This window comes from Jaculus jaculus, chromosome 1, assembly GCF_020740685.1.
Source record: "Jaculus jaculus isolate mJacJac1 chromosome 1, mJacJac1.mat.Y.cur, whole genome shotgun sequence".
Taxonomy (NCBI): Eukaryota; Metazoa; Chordata; class Mammalia; order Rodentia; family Dipodidae; genus Jaculus; species Jaculus jaculus.
The window spans coordinates 86,922,596-86,942,944 of record NC_059102.1 but is presented as its reverse complement, the minus strand read 5'-3'; the positions used below and the strand labels follow the sequence as shown (position 1 = coordinate 86,942,944).

Below are 20,349 nucleotides of genomic sequence, written 5' to 3'. Positions count from 1 at the left end.
GATGTTAAATAAGGCAGAAAATAAGAATATTGCCAATAACATTGAAGAGAATTCCTTTTTCTTTTTTTCTGAGTTCTATACAGCTCTGAAGCATGTGGGACCACATGAAAGGAAACATCTTAGCCTAGTTCTTTTCTCTCCTCCTATAGATTTAGAGGTGTGGGATTCCTATTCACAGAAGCATTGAGATTGAATGAGTTGTGCTTGTCTTTCTTACACAGATTCTGCTGGGTGAGGGTTGCTAAAGAGTTTTAATATTTTTCTTAGAATTAGGAGAGGAATACTTTTAATGAGAAAGAATCAGTTCACCAAGTTGACACACTTGAATAGCTAAATTTAAAAATACTGCACAGGCATCCCTTGGAGACCTTAATTACTCCAGAAGAAGGATTTCACATATGTGTTAAACTTGGTTTCTCTTCTGTAGGAGACAAAATAATGTGTGATTCCCAGTTTAGAGGTGCTTCCTGTACAGTTTCTCTGCATTGTTCAAGTTTAGGTAACCACTGTTATCTTTATTACCAAAAGCCAAGATATATGGCCAAGTCCAGTATATTCATACATGTTGTTCCCCAGGAGGAACATAAGAAAATGTGATTATGGAGAGACTGAGGCTTTCTGACCCTGAGGAGATTTTTTAAAACTCTAGTTCAAGAAAGTGAGAAGCACTGCTGACTCCCGCTTCCAAGAGGAGACCATTTCCCATTTGTTCCAGGGGAACCCTCATTTCCTTTTGGAGGTGGATAGCAGACCTGATTCAGACTGAAGACAGACTGAATACCTAAGTGCACAGTCACACTGCATTCTAACTGACAGTGAAGCAGGGATATTGTTAATGGATATTTAATCACCTAAACTATTACAGTTCTACAGAAGAGCACATTTTCTTATTGGTACCCCAACATCCCGAAACTTAACCCTGTTCTAAAGGAAGAGTGATTAATACCTGTCTCAACACTTGGGCCTGAGCATGTAATTTTATAAACAGATATAAGTATCCTTTCAGTGTCAGTGATCACAGAAAGACAAGTGAAGCTACTATTATTCTATGAATTTATAGTATGGTTCCAGCATACAAATATATGAAAATTGTGAAATATTGTCATGTGGATCCTTATATAATAATAGGACTATATAGGGCTTTAAAGCAAAACAAAGCCAAAAAAAAAAAAAAAAAGCAAAAGCAAAAGCTTTAAAACATAACAAAGCTGAGAAATGATATTAGTCTAATGATCTTAAAACAGCGGGCAGTGTAAGTATTTCAATAAAAGAAGACATATCCAAGATCTTGTCCTGGAACAATATTAACTGAGCCCATGTATCATATATTTTAAGGCCTTTGTATTTTATTTTTTAAATACTCAATGTGTTTAATCTAAGAAATTCTAAAATTACAAAGGATATAGAAAAGGGGCACATGTCAATTATGAATCAAGATAATTCATTGCAATACATTCTTATGTTGAGATATGAGCTGAATTAAAGGGAGAAAGCAGGAAACCATAATCTACAAATTAATTAATTGTGTGCTGTATTTACACTTGTGCTTTTAAACCTATTTAAATATTTTTTACAGAAAATGGTATATTTTAGTTTAGGTTTTTTTTTTTTTTTCTACTGCTAGAAACCAAGGGCTTTGTATTTGCTTGGCAAATGCTCTTCCACTGAGCTAATAACCCACAGAATATGAAAAACTTTCGGCCTCACTTAGTGAGGAGTTGGTATTTGAGAACTACTTTTGAGCATCATTTTTGTTAAATGAAGACACATTTATAGAAATGGCCCTTTATCGGGATGTTGTTAATAAAGCCGAATTTCTATCTTCAAAATTTGCTCAAAACAGAAGTTCAAGGAGCAATAAATAGTCTGTGTACTTGCCAGTGGGGTTGTCCTTTTCCACTGTAATGTGCTGCATTTCAAGTGAGCACACCACACAGGACATGGTGTGAAAAACTTTGGCAGTTGAAGTAAATCTCATTCTGTTAGAAATTAAGTCTAAGGTTGGCATTTGTTTTGCCAGAGAAAAATAAACACGAGAGATCACCGATGATATGGCAGAAAGTTTCCACTAGAGGGTAAACATCAACTTGACATTGCTTGCTCCTGATACCCTTTGCCTTTTTCTTAAAGTGGATGGCCTCCTACAAACCAATGTGTTCCTTATGAATACTTACTGTACAGATTCAAAAACTGATATCAAAAAGATCTTGGTTCAATTAAACTGATGTTTTGATTTTTCAATAAGTTATCAAGGATGGGAAGACTTTTGACAAAATAATATTTCAGGAGCAATCTACAGTCAGTTATTGCTTTTACCAACATAGTCATAGGAAAGTAAGAGGGATCTAACTAATGAGGTAGCCATTCAGGATAGTACTTAGCAACAATACTGACATTTAGTATCAATCAGAACCTCCTTTCTACTTGTTACCACTATAACAGAGAAAAGAAAGTCTACTTGTCATCGCTGGAAGTTTTTAAGCAGATACTGGACAATACTGGTTTATATGTATTATATAAATATATGTATATGCATATATATATATCTGTGAATACATAGAATTAAATCTATACTAATTCATATTTGTGGAATATATATACTGATACATCTATATGTGTGAGGGTGATTGTTGAGAAGGACTAGGAGAATGGCAGGTTAGAGCAGATGCACTCAGGGTTCCCTAAGTTAGACTCTAACATACCCGGGAATTTGGAGATTTTCATCCACATTTGCTGCATCTTACTCTTTAGAGTACAATCATTTTTTTCTGGGTGTGGTTTAGTTTAGGACTGAGCAAACAGGAGACTGCAGATTATTCCACTACTTAGGGTTTGATAGGGACCCATGGTACTAAATAAATAGCAGCTGCCTCATTGAGAACCAATTTAGAAAAGAAAATAAAGCAAAGAGCTATTCAAAACCAATTCTAGTCTTTGCTGCCTGTGGAGCTATTTCCTATAGGAAAAGCAATACATTTAGCAACTAGTTCATCCCTTGACACTTCCATGTTCTTTAAAAGTTTTAAAGTTACCTTTATTTTTTTCAAAGATGATATAAATTATTATAGTTTAAAAAAGTGATGCAACACATTGAGTTTTATATTTTGAAAACAAAAAAAACAAGGCCTCCATAATGACATGAATAATAAGAATATAAAAATGTACTTATAACTAATTTCTTCAAAATAAAAGTCACTTAAACCCCCTCTGAAGATTAATATTAAACTGGTATTCCATATTCAAAGTGTGACCATACCAGGCAGTGTTTGTTAACAGTGACAGTGCTTTAGTGACTAGGGTTCTCTTGCAGAGGAAACAGAAAGGACAAAGGGAGTAAAATAAAGGCGTAATATAGACCTATACACTATATCTAAACAGAACGAGTTCTTGTGTCTACTCCAACGAAATGTGATCCTATCATAGAATGGTTTTTGAATGACAAGCTTACAGCCTGCACAGACCAGTGTCATTCAAATGCACAGCTCAGGGGGGATTATAAAATAATCTTATTTTCATAGGCAAACATAGAATCTAGATCTCTACATATGCTTACATATATATATATATATATATATACACACATATATATATATATATATATATATATATATATATATATGTATATATATATATATATCAAGAGCATCAGAATACTGATTTGCTAATTCTAACATCAGGATGATTGATTTACGTACCGAGGAAGGGGATGGTAGAGGTCATAAGGCATGATCTGCTTGTATCCGTCACTGTTAGGAACAATAATGCCAACCCTCTGAGTAGAAGGTACACACAATAAAATAAACACTCAATGATTACATTATACATATTGTTATACAATTGTAAAACAAGTCAATATAAACAATCTTTGAAAAGAAACAGTGAAACAGTTCAATATTGTTATGTTATCATATGCAAATGACACCATTTTCTATAATTAGTTTTCTGATCAAGTAGGAAATACCACTGCAAAGGGAGGTAGCAAGAAAACTTGGCACCTCATCATTAACTATGACACAATAGGCTTGTAAATGTTCTCTAATCCCCAACATTATACATCCTCTGAGGTCATATCATCATCATCATCATCATTAGTGTTGCTCCCAGATGCTCACCAACCAATGACAGCTACTGCCTCACTTCTGCTGAAAGAGAGCTGCTTAAGCAGGGGCATATGCACCCCAGAGCTGACAATACTATACAAATGCACCAGCAAATAGGTTTCTTCACATGGCAGAAAATACATTTACTAATACCTGGAAAATATCCATTTGGATTTTTTGTAAAATGTGAAGAAAAAGTACCAATGCGCAACTATTAGCAAGAACTCTACCAAAATAAAGCTATGAAAATTGTTCATAAGTATGAAAGATTTTTTAAATCTATAAAATTTTATATAGTGCTAACTGCCTTACGGTGGTAGTGTGACTGTTCTGGCTGTTGTTGGTACATATATAGTACCCTGGGAAACCTGGGAAGTTAGAGATGGAGTAGAGGCCAAAAGAACTACAAAAATGACATTATATATGGTGTGGCTATAAGACACAAAAGAAATGACAATAGAGACTGTATTGAAAGCCCTGGAGGTCTTTAGGGTATCAATTCACCAAGGTAAGGTACTTCCTGATTTCAATAAGATCCCTAATTGGTAAGACTGCTTTTTCACTGAGGGCTGGTACTGAGCCTACAGAGGGTTTCTACTCATGAATGTTGAATAAGAGTGTTAGGGCAGCAGACCTCCATCAAAAGTGTGGGATTCAAAGAGCTCAATATAGATGCAGAACGTGGTAAGGCACACCCACAAGGTATTTCTTTTGCAAATGACAAATGCTAGGAAGCATATATAATGATGTATATATGTTCAAGATGTTTATACTTATATTTAAATAAATAGATTTTCATTTGACCTAATCATGTGATGCAGGATGTTATAGTGTCTTTTATTTTATTTTTATAAACATTTTATTTATTTATTTGAGAGAGATAGAAAGAGAGACAGATAAAGAGAATGGGAATGACAGGGTCTCTAGCTATTGCAAATGAACTCCATATGCATGCATCATCTTGTGCATCTGGCTTATGTGGATCTTGGGGAATCAAAGCTGGGTCCTTAGGCTTTGCAGGCAAGTGCCATAACTACTAAGCCATCTCTCCAATCCTTTGTGTGTTTTCAAGTAGCTAGCAAATCTAAGCATTTGTGTAGAAAGATTAGGCTGGGCATCCTGAGGTTCAGAAAGATAAAAGATAACATTAATTAGCAATCATAAAAAGTAAGAAGGAAAAAGGGAGGGATAAAGAAGACTGTACAAGTTCTGAAGAAGTGACTGAAAAGTAAGGAGATGCATGAGAGAATCCGTACTGGTTTGAAAGAAAACAGAAGCAACATTGTGGAAGCAGATTCCTCAGGATGGAAAGTCACTGAAGCACCACCTTACATTTGTTTTACAGGATGACTTTTTTGTGTATATTTGCATGCCTAGATGTTTTTGTTCATTTGTATGTTAAAACTTTCAAGCATGTGTGCACACACACATATTTTAAGCTTTGTATAACAGTGTTCATGAAACTGGACACTGACTTGGGCACACTCAGGATCCCATGGATTGTTAATGCAAGAATTAAAAGATTTTGTCTCTGATTTTAGAATAACATGTCATATTCCTTTATAAGTTCTCTTATTAGAAAAAGTCAGATGACAGCCTACTCCTGTTTTGTCAGAATGTCGTGATCACTTTTTATTAATTCTTCCATTAAGTAATCACAGGAATTTTTTTCTAAATTGACTGTATTTAAAGAATGTTCATTTTCCAAAATTCTTCCAATAACTTTGACATATGCTATTATTTAATATGTCAATTAGGGAATAAATCAAATTGACTTTGAAGTTACATTTTACTCAACCCTTGTATCTTACTCATGTCTATATCAGTTTCTAAATGCAGAAATGCACACCACTGCCTTCCTTCTGGATAAATTTGTGGCTATAATTTGTCATCTTTAATATGAGAATGAGTGCCTGCAGATCTCTGCCAACTGATTTATCAGCTGATGATATTTGAAATGGAGACAGTGACACTGAATGAGACATGTTGAACTGAAGAAATGGGGAAAAATGGAGGCATACATAGAATTCAAGATGCTGGGCTTTGCTTTGGATTGATTCAGAAATTATGTTTTTGTTTGAACAAGGAGCTTTAGACCTGGTTTCAGCAAAACTATAGCTCTATTTGTCTTTCTGTGGCATGGGTCATGGTGAAGACTCATAAAATGACTGTATGGCACCTGTGAAAACAGAAAGATATCAAAACAATGGTGCTCTGTCCAGTTTCCTTAATGCATATTCGTGTGTAGAGCTCTGCTCCCTCCTGGGGCTCATGCCACAGCCCTGGCCTTTCACTACACTGATGGAGAGAAAAGCAGTCTTGCCTAAACTTCCCAATGCTTACCTTTAAGACACACTATTTTTGTTCTTAGGCAAAGTGAACATCATGAGGAATGCTGAAAAAGGGGTGCGATTGAGAGACTTGAGGAAACTCTCCTCATGTTTGGGTCTGGGTTTGGATTATTACACTTGTATGTATACCTTTAGACATATGCCTGAGGATAAAAATGGTGGGGAAGAAAGCAAACATGACTTTAAAAAATGATCACCAGAACTGAATGGCCTAGATCTCTAACCTTGACCCTGATCCATGGCCTGGATGCCCAAAACTGAGGCAGTGAGCCTCTGAGCCAGGTCCTAAGAGTCAAATCCATGGGCTGGTCCCTCTGTGAGCCCATGGCCAGGACTGACTCTGTCCCTGGGCCTACTGCCTAAAAGGCTGGTTCCCTTGGCCTGGACCTAAGGCCAAACATGTGACAAGGGTGGTTTCTCTTTTTTTTTGTCATTTTTTTTTCTGTGCTTCAGAGACTCCAGATTAATAACACTATTTTTGATTCTGAAAAAAAAAATGATCACAAAGGGAAGATTTAAGAAACAGTTGGTTAGGGGAAATTACTCATTCTCCCTTGCTTCAATTACCCTGCCTACTTGTGTGCTTTTCACAGAGGATAATGACCTTCATCTACAACTGTCATCAGGGTTGTGTTGGTAGGAGGAAAACGTCAGGATGAGAAAGTGAGCACACAGTAATGTGGTGTAGGAGATACTTCCTGTCTTGTCTTCTCAAAGTGCTTGCCTTACTGAATGGTCTGGTGCTGTGATGCTATTACAAGTTTGTATAATGAGATATTATACATCACACAAATATAAATATTTAAAAATAGTTTATTTATTTGAGAGAGAGTGAGAGTGAAGGAAAGAGGCAGATAGGTAGAGAGAGAGAGAGAAAGAGAGAGAGAATATTGCACCATGGCCTTTAGATACTGCAAGGGAACTCCAGACACATGTTCCACCATGTTCATCTGCCTTGTGTGGGTACTGGGGAATCAAACTTGTGTCATTAGGCTTTTCAGGCAAGCACCTTAACAGTTAAGCCATATTTCCAGCCCAACATAAACTTTTTGAGCCATTTTAAGAAATTAATTTATTTGTGTGTGTGTCTGAGTGTGTCTGTGTGTCACACATGCCACAGTGCAAAAGTGGAAGTCAGAGGTACTTTGAGGTGTCTGTGCTCATCCTTCTTTGGGTGGGGTCTCTTGCCACTAAAATTGAATTATCTGACTACACATAAACATCAGATTAGCTTGAGATTCTCGGAGCTCCACCACCCATTGTCATAGGTATATTTGGATCATAGATGTATGCACCACTTTGGGTGCTGGGGAATCAAACTTTTAACCACTAAAGGATCTCTCTAGCCCTTGAACCATTTTTAATGATTTAGAAAAATAGTCAGACAAATGTGGAAATATCAAATACATAATCCAACCCACAATATAAGAAAATGTGTATGTTCATATTTCATCTATAAAATAATTTTCACAGTTTGTGCATATGTGTGTTTATATTTGTATATATGTGCACACATAAGTATACATGCAGGCAACAGACATACACACACACACACACACACACACACACACACACACACACAACATACACACATACAGTAGAAAAACACCTAACAATAGTGGTTAGTACTCAGTGTTTAGATATTTTTGTTTTTAAAAGTTTTCCTGTTTTTTAAGTTCTAAAGTAATGCATTACCCCTATCAATCTCAGCAATCAGAAGTGCAGTGAAAAACTGACATAAGGACATGAGGCATCATGTCAAACTTCATGTTTCACTCAAATATTATTGAGTTTTTGATGCAAAAATAATCTAAAATGGTACTTTTGTACAACAGCCAATGATTTTTTTTTTTTAAAAAAAAAACAAGTCAAGGGCTGGAGAGATTACTTAATGGTTAAGGTACTTGCCTGCAAAGCCTAAGGACTCATGTTCGACTCTCCAGGTCCCATAAAGCCAGATGCACAGTGACATAAGTTTGCAAGATTGCACATGTGCACAAGGGGGTGCATGCACCTGGAGTTCGATTGCAGTGGTTGAAGGCCCTGGTATGCCAGTTCTCTTTCTTACTCTTGCATTGAATAAAAAAAAAGGCCAGTCTGTTGAGCATGCCTCAAAAAAGATCAAGTCAAAATCAGGGTCACATTAGTCAGTTGTGGAATTTACATCTTGTTATTAATCCATCTGTACAAGAAAAATCCTAATGCAACTCATTCCACAGGCATCTAATAGATGGCGTTCTTTCTATAATGAAAATGGACTATGAGGGGCTCTGTTCAGTGAGTCTCTCAAGATATCTTGCCTTTTATTCCAGCTGCACATCTTCATTCCAGGCTCCTGAGAGCTGCATGCTCCCTAGCTCAGTGAGATCAGTGTTCCGGACCATGTTCTCCTTCCTTGCAAGCTGTTCCTCGTTCTGTGATGGCCATCACTGTTCAGGGCACTGCCTTCCTCTCACTTACCCTATGTGTTCGGAGACATCTTTGCTTCTCTCTCCTATGTTCCCATTGCATTCTCAATTCTTCCTGTCACTTCTCACTAGCAACATTCACCCAGTTCATTCTCTTGGCATATGTGGAGAGACCCTTTGTGACAGTCTCCCAGCATCTTTACCTATAGCTGTCTTCTGTCACTGTAACTGACTTTTTACTTCTAGCTCAAAAGGCTATATAATGCCCAGTGCAATTTCTTAGTCTGATATTACCTTTCCTAAGATCTATTTTCTCTCAACATCTAGCCATGAATTCTCTCTCCCTCTTCCAAACACCCATAACATTATTCCCATGTAGTTATTAGCTTCATACTGTGCACAAATCTTTTTATTACACCATGGGGACAGATCCACATGAGTTCATTGTTGTGTCTCTCAGGACAGTGTCTTGCCTGTGGACATATCGACTGAGTCAAACTATGTCAATGATGTGTAGATGCCAGTAAGCAATACAAATAACACTCAGAATTAAAGCAAACAAAACCAAAAAGAAGGCTAGAATGGTTAGAAAAAATAGGAAAAGAAACTCCCAAACTATCATTTGTCCCACTCCTTGCCTGTTGCTAAGTTCTCCCATGTCTAGGATGGGGTAGCACATTTGGAGAAGCATTTGGTTTGGGAAGGCTGTTCAGGCAGGACATAGTGACTAGTGGATATGAGGAAGAGAAAGACACATAATGACACCTGTACTTCTAGCCTACTTAGCTTAGTATTTACTTTTTTTCACTTTCCAGAAGTTAGTATGAAAACTGTATAAAATCTCTCCGTATTCCATTTTATGGGCCCTTCCAGTATCATGCTCCATCACTACTGTGAAACTCCAGCCATCCTGGACAGATTTGGTCCCAAACTCTAGACCACTCATCTTCAGTTTTCCATGGTAACAAACACAGGACCTGGCGCAGACCAGGTACTCAACTTTAAAATAAATGAAGCGATGGGTAGTGCAGTGTTCTGGCATAGACAACGGGGCAGCATCTTCTCCAGATAATTTTGTGTCAAAAATAAAAATATCAGAATGGGGCAGAAGAAAGCTAATGAAATATTATAATAGCATCAAGTATTTCTATCAGCATGAGAGCATGAAGGGTCCTGGAACATCGAGGGGAAGACTGCCTAGAAGTTGGGGGAGGAAAGGTGCTCCTTTTAGAGAGTCATCCCCTTGGGGCTGGAGAGATGGCTTAGCAGTTAAAGTGCTTGCCTGCAAAGTTTAATGACCCAGGTTTGATTCCCTAGTACCCAAGTAAGGCCAGATGCATAAAGTGGCACATGTATCTGGAGTTTGTCTGCGGTGGTTGGAGGCCCTGGCACATCCATGCTCGCTGTCTGTCTACCCCCCATTCTCCCTTTGCAAACAAATAAATAAAAAGTAAAAAAAGAGAAACTTCTTCTTTTGCTACTTTTTTCCCATTTATGTAGCCTCAAATACCTGACATCTATTCTTTAGCTTATGGCTTCTGAAGATCCAGTAGTGTACAAGGTCATAAGTTTTATGATGATATGATGATAGAACAATGAAAAACTTAGACTCGGAAACTCTATCTCATCTTGCCCATTCTAGTGTTTGCTTATCCCTAAGCTTGAGAGCAGGTTAATTAAGATGACTATCTCAAGATTTCTCTTCCTTTAGCATGTATCTGTGTCCTGAAATGAGTTTCCCTAATGTCAAGTTGGAATCCAGCAAATAAGAAAATGTTTTATATATTTTTAAATCATAGTAACTGGGAATTAACTTTCAGTCATTATTCCTCACAATCCTTAGAGTTCCTTTCTGACAAGAATATCTTACTTATTTTAAAGATAGGAAAACTCATGCCTAGGGCTATTAGTAAAGGAATGTTTTAATAAAGTCACAAAGCTACAAAGTGATAGAAGTTAAAAATGAAGATTATGACAATACCTTTCCTATTAACTCATAAGCTCATTAAAAGGATTACACAAGTAATTACATTTTTAAGAACTTCAAGATGTAGTACAAGAAGCGTTCTTACAACAGGGATGGAATGCCTTGGTAGAAGAACTGAATTTCCCTGATAAACTATAGTTGATTATTTGATCATCAGATGATGTGTGGTGTATCTGTAAGCTGTGGTCTCACATTGCATAATCACATATTTTGAAAAGCATCAGAACTTTGTTTTTTTTATCTCATTATAAATAATAGATGAAAGTGGGAATAAGATTTTGATTTTTTTCTATTTCTTTGGTTTTTTAAAATGGAATAGTTAAATGAAATTGAGGTGAAGAATGTTATTTTTTTTCTGAATCATTTACCTGTGGCAATAAAACTAGGTACTCTATATCTTCCATGATTATTATCTTTATTATACCTAATTGTTAAACAAGTCAACCATTTTCTAGACCTTCCATTGAGTTTTCATTTTAGTCTTGACACTTAAGAACGGAGATTTTTTAGTAACTAGTATCAATCTCTCATGATCTTTTGTATTTTAAAAATCCTATAAAGGTGATTTAGTTTCAAGATGATATTTTCCTAGGAATTGTGTCTCCCATTAATATAACAGCCCACGGAGGACTACCTTTCTAGACTCATAAAGAATTTTGGGATTCTATCTTTCTTTCAGGAGTAAGAGAGTCAATTTCTGGAGGAACTGGGAATTTCTCTAGGTAACATCAACATTACTATCATAGCCATGGTTTTAGTCACAATAGTTGCAGCAACTAACATTTCAGAGTTTATCATGCATCAGGCACTCTACTGAGCTCTCTATATGTCTCATGCCATTTATTACCCATGACAACTTTATGAGGTAAAAACTGCTTTTCTCCTTCCTTCACAGAATGTAAAACCTGAGGCTTAGTAAGAATAAGTGATTGTCCAAAGGCTACTCAACTAGTAAGTGACAGATCCAGGTTCTCAAGCCAGTCTGTTTTATTGCAAAGCATCCATTCCTACCACCAACCTCTGTTGTTTTGGGCTGGTTGGGCACTGAGTCAGCATGAAAATTCAGGTTATTATTATATGCCTACTACATGCACCACATTTCATGTGCAGAGTATTTCTTTATAGGCCCATTAGGATTCAATTGTTAGATTTGCTTTTAACAATTTGGTCTCTAGCCACTGATAATTTATATGACTTGCTGTCAAACTAAATGGAGCTGGACTAAAAACAATGCCTAGGGCTCCCTAGAACTGCCACTTGGGGCACTTGCTGAGGCTAATGCTCTGAGTTTCTTCAGAGAATAGGGACTCTGGATGCAATTTCAGCTGGGAACAGGTTTGTTTCCTAATGATGATATCTGTGATAGCGTGATGAGTGAGAACTTTTTATACCTGTCCAACCATTGCCAATGCAAGCCTCTGCATCACTGCCTTGGAGGCAAAACTGAAGACGGCTACTGAGCGCATGTAAAAGGTAGTTCTCCAATCTTCTCCCAGTGCTTTGTATAGTTTTGCCTGACAGCCTTAGTAGTCATACCCATCTCGCAGACTGAGAAAAGTAAGGCCAAATGTTGCATGTTTTATATCTGACACTGAGGACACGAGTGTTTATTAGATGAAGTAAATAATACCACTTGCTGTGGCTCAACCACTGGCATACTTTTAGGCCTTTTAAACACTTTAACAATGAAAATGCATAAACTGCTGTCCAAAGTTCAACAAAGCTATCCTTGGTGCAAGACAGAAATGGCAAGTAGAGCACGGTAGGCATGTGAGAGAATTTTGCCTTTGATAAGATTCCACATATCTTAGTTACCAGGGGAAAGGCTCATAACAGTATGAAAAGTATACATCAGAAAACTAAATATGATAGGTAGGAGGGATGTGTCTTTGTAGGAATGCCCAAGTTGAATTTTCACCAGAACATGGTAGCAGAGTGTGTACAGAGTATATAGTCACTCTCTGATATCATGACTCTGTGTTGCCAATGCAGAACAGTATTAATTTTAACTATATGCCATTAAATCTTTACATGTCTTTTTCTTTTTACTTCCCTTAAGGTGTTGGCTCCCTGTTTGAGACCACTACTGGTCAGAAAACTAAGTATTTTATCACTTCATAAAAATAACTGCATAAATGAAAGGAGTAGAAGCAACAAACTTCTGAGCAGCTAAGCTAGGCTCAAATGTTGGACAGACAGGGTAACTATGATAGGACCCTGCCTCAACAAAACATTAAGCTACTACATGACACGGATGTTCAGGTTTGCTTTTAGAAGAATGGCACAATGAATGCAAAGTCACTAAATGTCAGGTGTCTTCTCTATGGCGTGTTTTAATCTCTGTTACAAGCTAGTGACAAGATCAGAAGGAAAGAGCTACAGGGCTGGCGGGGTTTGTCCTTGGGCATTGGGGATTATTACTGAGTTTGACTCTTTTGACCTTTTAACCTATAAACATTTCTAAGTTAGCATTTAAAATCAGAAAGAGTCATAAAAAGACAAAATTCTTTGTTGAGGATAGGCTAAACATCAATAGTCTCTTCGGCATCATTGACAACCATGGCAGCCAGCCTGTCACTGCATAGGGTGATAAGAAAACAATGAAGGAAGAGGAAGGAGTGAAAAGATGATGTGGGAAAGCATAGAAGGACAAAAGAAGAGAGAAAGAGAACCCCAAATGGGACAGATGACAAGGAATGAGACATTCCTAAGACCCTTTAGGCCACTGGTGCTGTGTCTATCCTAGCTTGCTATATATTTGAGACAATTCTCAAATGTTGGTTAGGAATTTAGGAAGTTTGTGAATTTCTAAAACTAAAATAATTAGCAATATTCATAGTTGTTGAGCTTGAAGTTGGCAGAGTCATGGACATAAGAACTCACAGTGAAAAAACCATTTTGGTCACTGAAAGGCTATATAATATATATAAGTCCATGGCACATAAACACAATGCCAGTGAAATTTAGGTAATTATAGATAATTCAATCAAATGTGTAACTTCTGCTTATTATATAAAGTAACATGATAAGAATACAGAAGTTATTGTGATGAACACAAAAAGTACATAATAGGCTATGGCCACTGGAGGTCATATATAGTTTGTTTATTCTTTCCTGTGATTACTAGATGTGTAGTAATAAGAAACTTCTTACCATAGAGAAGTAGTTGCTAATGGTAATTGTTTTTACAAATCCTCTTACAACTGTAGGATCACACCTAATATTTTTTTTCTTTTTCTTTCTTTCCTTCCTTCCTTCCTTCCTTCCTTCCTTCCTTCCTTCCTTCCTTCCTTCCTTCCTTCCTTCCTTCCTTCTTTCCTTCCTTCCTTCCCTCCTTCCCTCCTTCCCTCCTTCCCTCCTTCCCTCCCTCCCTCCCTCCCTTCTTTTTTCTTTCTTTCTTTCTTTCTTTCTTTCTTTCTTTCTTTCTTTCTTTCTTTCTTTCTTTCTTTCTTTCTTTCTTTCTTTCTTTCTTTCTTTTTTGAGATAGGTTCTCACTCTAGCCTAGGCTGACCTGAAATTCACTATGTAGTCTCAGGCTGGCCTCAAACTCATGGTGATCTTCCTACTTCTGCCTCTTAAGTGCTGGAATTAAAGGCATGCACCACCATGCACTGAACCATCTAATTTTTCAATTAGACTTAATGGGAGAACATGATGAGGGCAAAACCAATTACTGTTTGGCACAACATTTTTTAAAGCAATGATTATTTTTCAATATGGCTTAGCTTGAATCAGTTAAAATTAGTTGTTTAACATGTCTGACTATCTTTAATTGTTGTTTAAAAATACTTTAAAATATATGAAACAAAATTTAATGAAACAGCCCCCCATGGAACAGGTTTTGTGGGCACAGTTTAAGCCAATAATTAAATGTAACACATCACTCACCCCCATTTTGTGCAGGAAAGACTGAGACATGGAAGCATGGAGTAATAAACCCAAAGGTGCAGAATTTAGTGTCGGTTTTGCTGTTCATGATAATTCTTGCTTTTGAAAGATAATGAACATGCCTGTATAAGTGGGACTTTGCCTCCAGACACTATAATGGGCACCAAGTCCTATTGTGCACAGGAAAAATAAATGAATCTTAATAGCTAGATATAATAATTTTTTCTGGAAATAAAAAATGTATGACTTTGTATTAAAAATGTCTGTATTTTTCCTTTTGGGATTTCAATTTCAGGCAAAAAGTATTCATTTGGGCTGGAGAGATGTCTTAGCAGATGAAGTATTTGCCTGTGAAGCCAAAGGACTCAGGCTGAACTCCTAGGACCCATGCAACCCAGATGCACAAGGGGCACAAGGGGCACATGTGTCTGGAGTTGGTTGCAGAGGCCTTAGCATTCCCATCCTCTCCCTATCTGCCTCTCTCTTCTCTCTCTCTCTTCCTCTCTGCTTGTAAATAAATAAATAACTTTTAAAACTATTTTATTTATTTATTTATTTGAGAGCAACAGACACAGAGAGAAAGAGGCAGAGAGAGAGAGAGAGAGAGAGAGAGAGAGAGAGAGAGAGAGAGAGAGAGAGAGAGAATGGGTGTACCAGGGCCTCCAGGAACTGCAAAGGAACTCCAGATGCATGTGCCCCCTTATGCATCTGGCTAATGTGGGTCCTGGGGAATTGAGCCTTGAACCAGTATCCTTAGGCTTTACAGGCAAGCACTTAGCCACTAAACCATCTCTCCAGCCCTAACATATTTTATTTTTATTTATATATTTGAGAGAGAGAGAGAGAGAGAGAGAGAGAGAGAGAGAGAGAGACAAAGACAGAGACAGAGACAGAGACAGAGACAGGGAAAGAGGGAGGGAGATTGGGCATGCCAGAGCCTCCAGCCACTGCAAATGAACTCCAGATGCATGTGCCACCTTGTGCATCTGGCTTACGTGGGTCCTGTGGAATCAAACCAAGGCCTGTTAGTTTTGCAGGCAAGTGCCTTAACCACTAAGCAATCTCTCTAGCCCTAACATTTTTTAAAAAAGTATTCATTTAATATATCACTCTTGATTTTGCTATCATGTCATTATATTTGCAATTAGCTAGCAGTTGCTTAATGGTTTGACTTTACTCTCCTATGGGAGAGCAGACTTGTGTTACAGGTCTTTTCTATTTACTTTTCAGACCTTCCCTTCTCATTTTCTGAGTCTTCAGAAGAGTTGCTTGGATCCTGGGAACACAAAAGAGCTCAATGGATTTCATAACGATTCACTAAGTATCTTCACCCCAGAGTAGTATATCTGTATTTCCCACAGCAGCTTTCTCATAAACCTCTCCTATTGGTAAGTCTTTATTTTTATCATTTTGACTAATTATCTCATCAATAAAAAAGCAGTTTCCTGCCACTTGCCTCCAATTTCTATTTCTATTTCCTTTTCTTTCTTCTTTTTTTAAATAGCCACCTGTCCAACATTTATGTGTGTGCTGTATATGATGTTTTAAAAAAACACAAGGCATAGAAAAGCAGAGAATGCACAGGCAGCTTTCCTTCTTTCAATGTAGCCTTTTGCTTTTGGGTAATAAATGGGCCAAAAATGTTACTCCCACACTCAGGAGTGGGAAAAATCAGAGGCCAGAAACACTGTTTTTCTGATTATAAGCATTTTTTCAAATTGTTAACAAAAATACTTTTGTTTCACAACTATTGCCCATGGCCATTTCTTCACTGAAGATTTTTCCTTGTGTGGAAAAGCTTTATGGAGTTGTGGGGGAAATGAATCCATTTCTCCTAAAAATACACAAATTTTCTTAGAAATGTTTATATGAGAATTTCAAAGACCCTATGGCTGTTGATCTGTCTGAATTGTGATAAATATGCTTTTTACACAGTGGGTTTTCCATTACAAGTATGGATAAAAATGTATAAATACAATAGTTTTCAAATAGGATTCAATTGCACTGTTATAATCATCAGAAGAAAGAAATTCAACTATTTAATATTTCCAAAATTTATGCAAAATTTTATTACCTTATTAATTTTTAAACCATATACAATTTTTTTTAAAAATATATTTATTTGGGAGGGAGAATGAAGCAGAGAGAGAGAGAGAGAGAAAGAGAGAGAGAGAGAGAGAGAGAGAGAGAGAGAGAGAGAGAGAGAGAGAGAGAGAGAGAGAGAGAGAGAGAGAAAGAATGAGTACGCCAGGGCCTCCAGCCACTGCAAACGAACTCCAGACACATGTGCCCCCTTGCACATCTGGCTTACATGGGTCCTGGAGAGTCGAACCATTATCCTCTGGCTTTGCAGGCAAATTCCTTAACTGCTAAGCCATCTCTCCAGGCCTATATCCAATTTCTAATACATAATATTCTGATGTAATATTACATTAAATTAAACTAAATTTGAAGTTATAAATATCTATTCTTTTTATCCCTTTAATGAATTCACTTTTGTGAGGTAGGTAATATGGTTCTGAAGAAGATAATAATAATAGAAATTTCATACCAAATGTATAATTTCGACTTCATGAGCATGAAGTAGGAAAAGTATAAGAGCATGCTTTTTAAGATGTTACAGTAGTAATCAAAAACTGAAATGGCCTTGCTTACAACCTAATGATAGAATGATTAATTCTCAAACTATTATACATAATTTAGCTACTCAGAACTTTATTGTCATAAGTATATAATTAGGAAACTATGATTTAAAAAATAAAATTAAAAAAAGATAAATAAAAAATAAAAAATAAAATTGTAGTTCTTTATCCGAAACTGAAGAGTTCGGAGAAGGAGTCCTTCTGGTTTGGTCTTTATGATTATTGATTACATAGGGGAAGGATATTCTTAGCTGTTCTCTAGTAAAGTTGAGGATGAGGAAGCCACCCCCCAAAGAATCATTTGCCATCATTTTAAGAGCCAGGGCAAATGCTCCATCAAAGAAAAGACTTCCATGTGCACTGTGATGATTATGCATCACCTGAGGCATTTCATTAGTCAATCTTAATCCTGGTCTTGCAAATAATCTGGAGAGGGGGCAGTTATGTTTTCCATAATGCAAACAATAGTGTGTGAAGGTGTTAAATGTTGAAATCTTTAAGCCGCCTAATTAAACAGATCCTCGACAAAATCTGACCTTGGAAATGGGCCCTGCTTTCTACTTAGAAGAGGCTGAATTTGTTTAAAGGTAGTAAAACCGTTCTGAGGCTGGCTCTGAGGCTAATATATGTGGATTAATGGATCAGCCATGACCCTGAAATATGACCTTTTCTGGCCACATTCCTGGTCAGCCACAGTGGGGGAAATGGGAAGAATTGAGAGACATTGTGCCATCACACTGGTTAAAACATTAAGATGTTCATTGGAATGGGCCTTGTGCAGGAGAAAAATCTCAGAAGTGAAAGAAAAAAGGAAGAGAAATGATTCTGAAAAGCACTTCACTCTGAAGAGTATTTTTTTTTAAATTTTTTTAAAATTTATTTATTTGAGAGCAACAGACACAGAGAGAAAGACGGATAGAGGGAGAGAGAGAGAATGGGCGCGCCAGGGCTTCCAGCCTCTGCAAACGAACTCCAGATGCGTGCGCCCCCTTGTGCATCTGGCTAACGTGGGACCTGGGGAACCGAGCCTCGAACTGGGGTCCTTAGGCTTCACAGGCAAGCGCTTAACCACTAAGCCATCTCTCCAGCCCTCTGAAGAGTATTTTACTACAGGATGCTATTGGACCCTGGTGCCACAAGAGCAAGGAGCATGGGACTACAAAGACACAGATCGGACACTGGGCAGTGACATGTCACTTATTTTGAATTTAAAACTTCATTTTAAGAAGCTGATTTGGAATCTGATTTATGTTTATGATAAATGAACTGGGAAATTGGGCTGACCTGGCTGGACAAGGATCCAGGTTGCACTCCTGAAGCTTGGGCTTGGGCTTGACATTCTCTGGGTAATAGTGGCAGTACTGCTCAGCCACCACACGGTTGCTCCGGAGGTCGTAGCACTCAGCCGATGTCAGCTGGTAACCTGCAAGTGTCGAACCAACAAGACCTTTGAAAGCATACGCCAGGGCAATATGCTCCTTTATGACAATTGGTCACCTTACATTAATGGAAATTATTCACCATTGGCCTGGTCATTTCCAGGAAAAAAAAAAGAAAAGGCATGTAATCAGAAGGCTTGTTAATTTTTTGCAGGCCTTAAGTACTATGTTTTTCTCAAGAACTCCACTCAAATTAAGTTGTACCATAGGGCTTAATTTACACAAGATCATTGCCAGATTGTAAGGCTCTGTGATAAGGAATTCTGTTTGCTTTTTTCTTTGTATAATATAAAAATAAAACACTGAAAGTTTGCATCTTAAAAAGACCATTAGTATTAATTTACTAACTATGCTGGACAAAGGTGCTCAATTGCCTTCATGGCATCTGGTGTGCCAGAAATAATAAGCTCTTAGATAAATAAACAAGTGAATAGAAAAATAAATGAAATAAATCTTAATACTCCCTTCTCTGGAAAATGAGGACTTACTTGGTCCTGCCAGCTACCAGGAAATATTATCTTTTGCTAAAATTCAACCTGAATTAAATAAATTATAACTTTAAATCCCAACAGTAGCCATTATGAGTCAAATTTTCTAATAGAAACAAAAAATTAAAAAACTAAAAACCATCAAAATCAAAACAAATATAAGGCAAAAAACAAATACTTCCAAATAAACACTCTTCCTTGCTATCTAATTTTTCTCCTTCTCCAAAATACTATTCTTTGAAAAATATATTTATTTATTTGAAAGAAAGAGGCAGACAGCTACGGACGCAGGGGTGGGGGTAGAATGGGCATGCCAGGCCCTCTAACCAATGCAAATGAACTCCAGATGCATGTGCCACCTTGTGTATCTGGTTTAATATGGGTGCTGGGGAATCAAACTCAGGTCTTTAGACTTTGCAGGCAAGCACCTTAACCACTGAGACATATCTCCAGCCCCCAAATATTTTTCTTTAAGCATCTAGCCTACATTTCTTAGCCTCTATTTATAAATTTCCACTGTTTAGAGAAGTCTTTAAAAAATGTTACTGAACACTTACTGTTATTCATGATGTGATCTTCCTTACCTGAATTTCTAGTGATCAGTGAGAATTTTTTTTTTTAAAAAATCTGTTTTCTTCTAAGACTCCCCCTAACCTCACAAGTGTTCTCCCTGGCAGGCAGGTAAGTATGGTCATTACTAAATATGTATTCGGAAGCAAGTTGAAATTGTTAAGGGACTCACAAAAGATTTTAGGAAATCAGAAAGAAGCTTTTAAGCCAGACTTCCTGGCTTGAGGCTGTGTTCTCAGACCACCCACAAAAATTAATTGTTCATTAAAAACCTTAAAAAAACCTTTAAAAATTCTACTAGAAAGATGAAAAGTATGGAGAGTAATGAAAGCAATGGGCAAGCACATACATTCCATTTAATATTTGCTTTATAGGGAAATCAAGTAGCAAAATGATATTTTAGATAAGTAAGCATACTTGTAATTTTTAGTTCCATTGTCCTCTAAAGCAGCTAACTTTATGATAAGCTAAACTCT

General features: G+C 37.1%; 1 protein-coding gene across 2 annotated transcripts in view; it reads right to left on the bottom strand.

Annotated features, from left to right (window-relative positions):
• The window catches only part of Adamtsl1 (ADAMTS like 1), a 403,127-nt gene that overhangs the window by 207,578 nt on the left and 175,200 nt on the right, over positions 1-20,349 (bottom strand). For both annotated transcript variants that reach the window (XM_045150329.1, XM_004658427.2), the window contains exons 9-10: positions 18,661-18,799; positions 3,696-3,746 (exon numbers count right to left, since the gene is read on the bottom strand). In XM_045150329.1, coding sequence (XP_045006264.1) covers positions 3,696-3,746; positions 18,661-18,799 — 190 coding nt within the window. The remainder of the gene's footprint in view (positions 1-3,695; positions 3,747-18,660; positions 18,800-20,349) is intronic.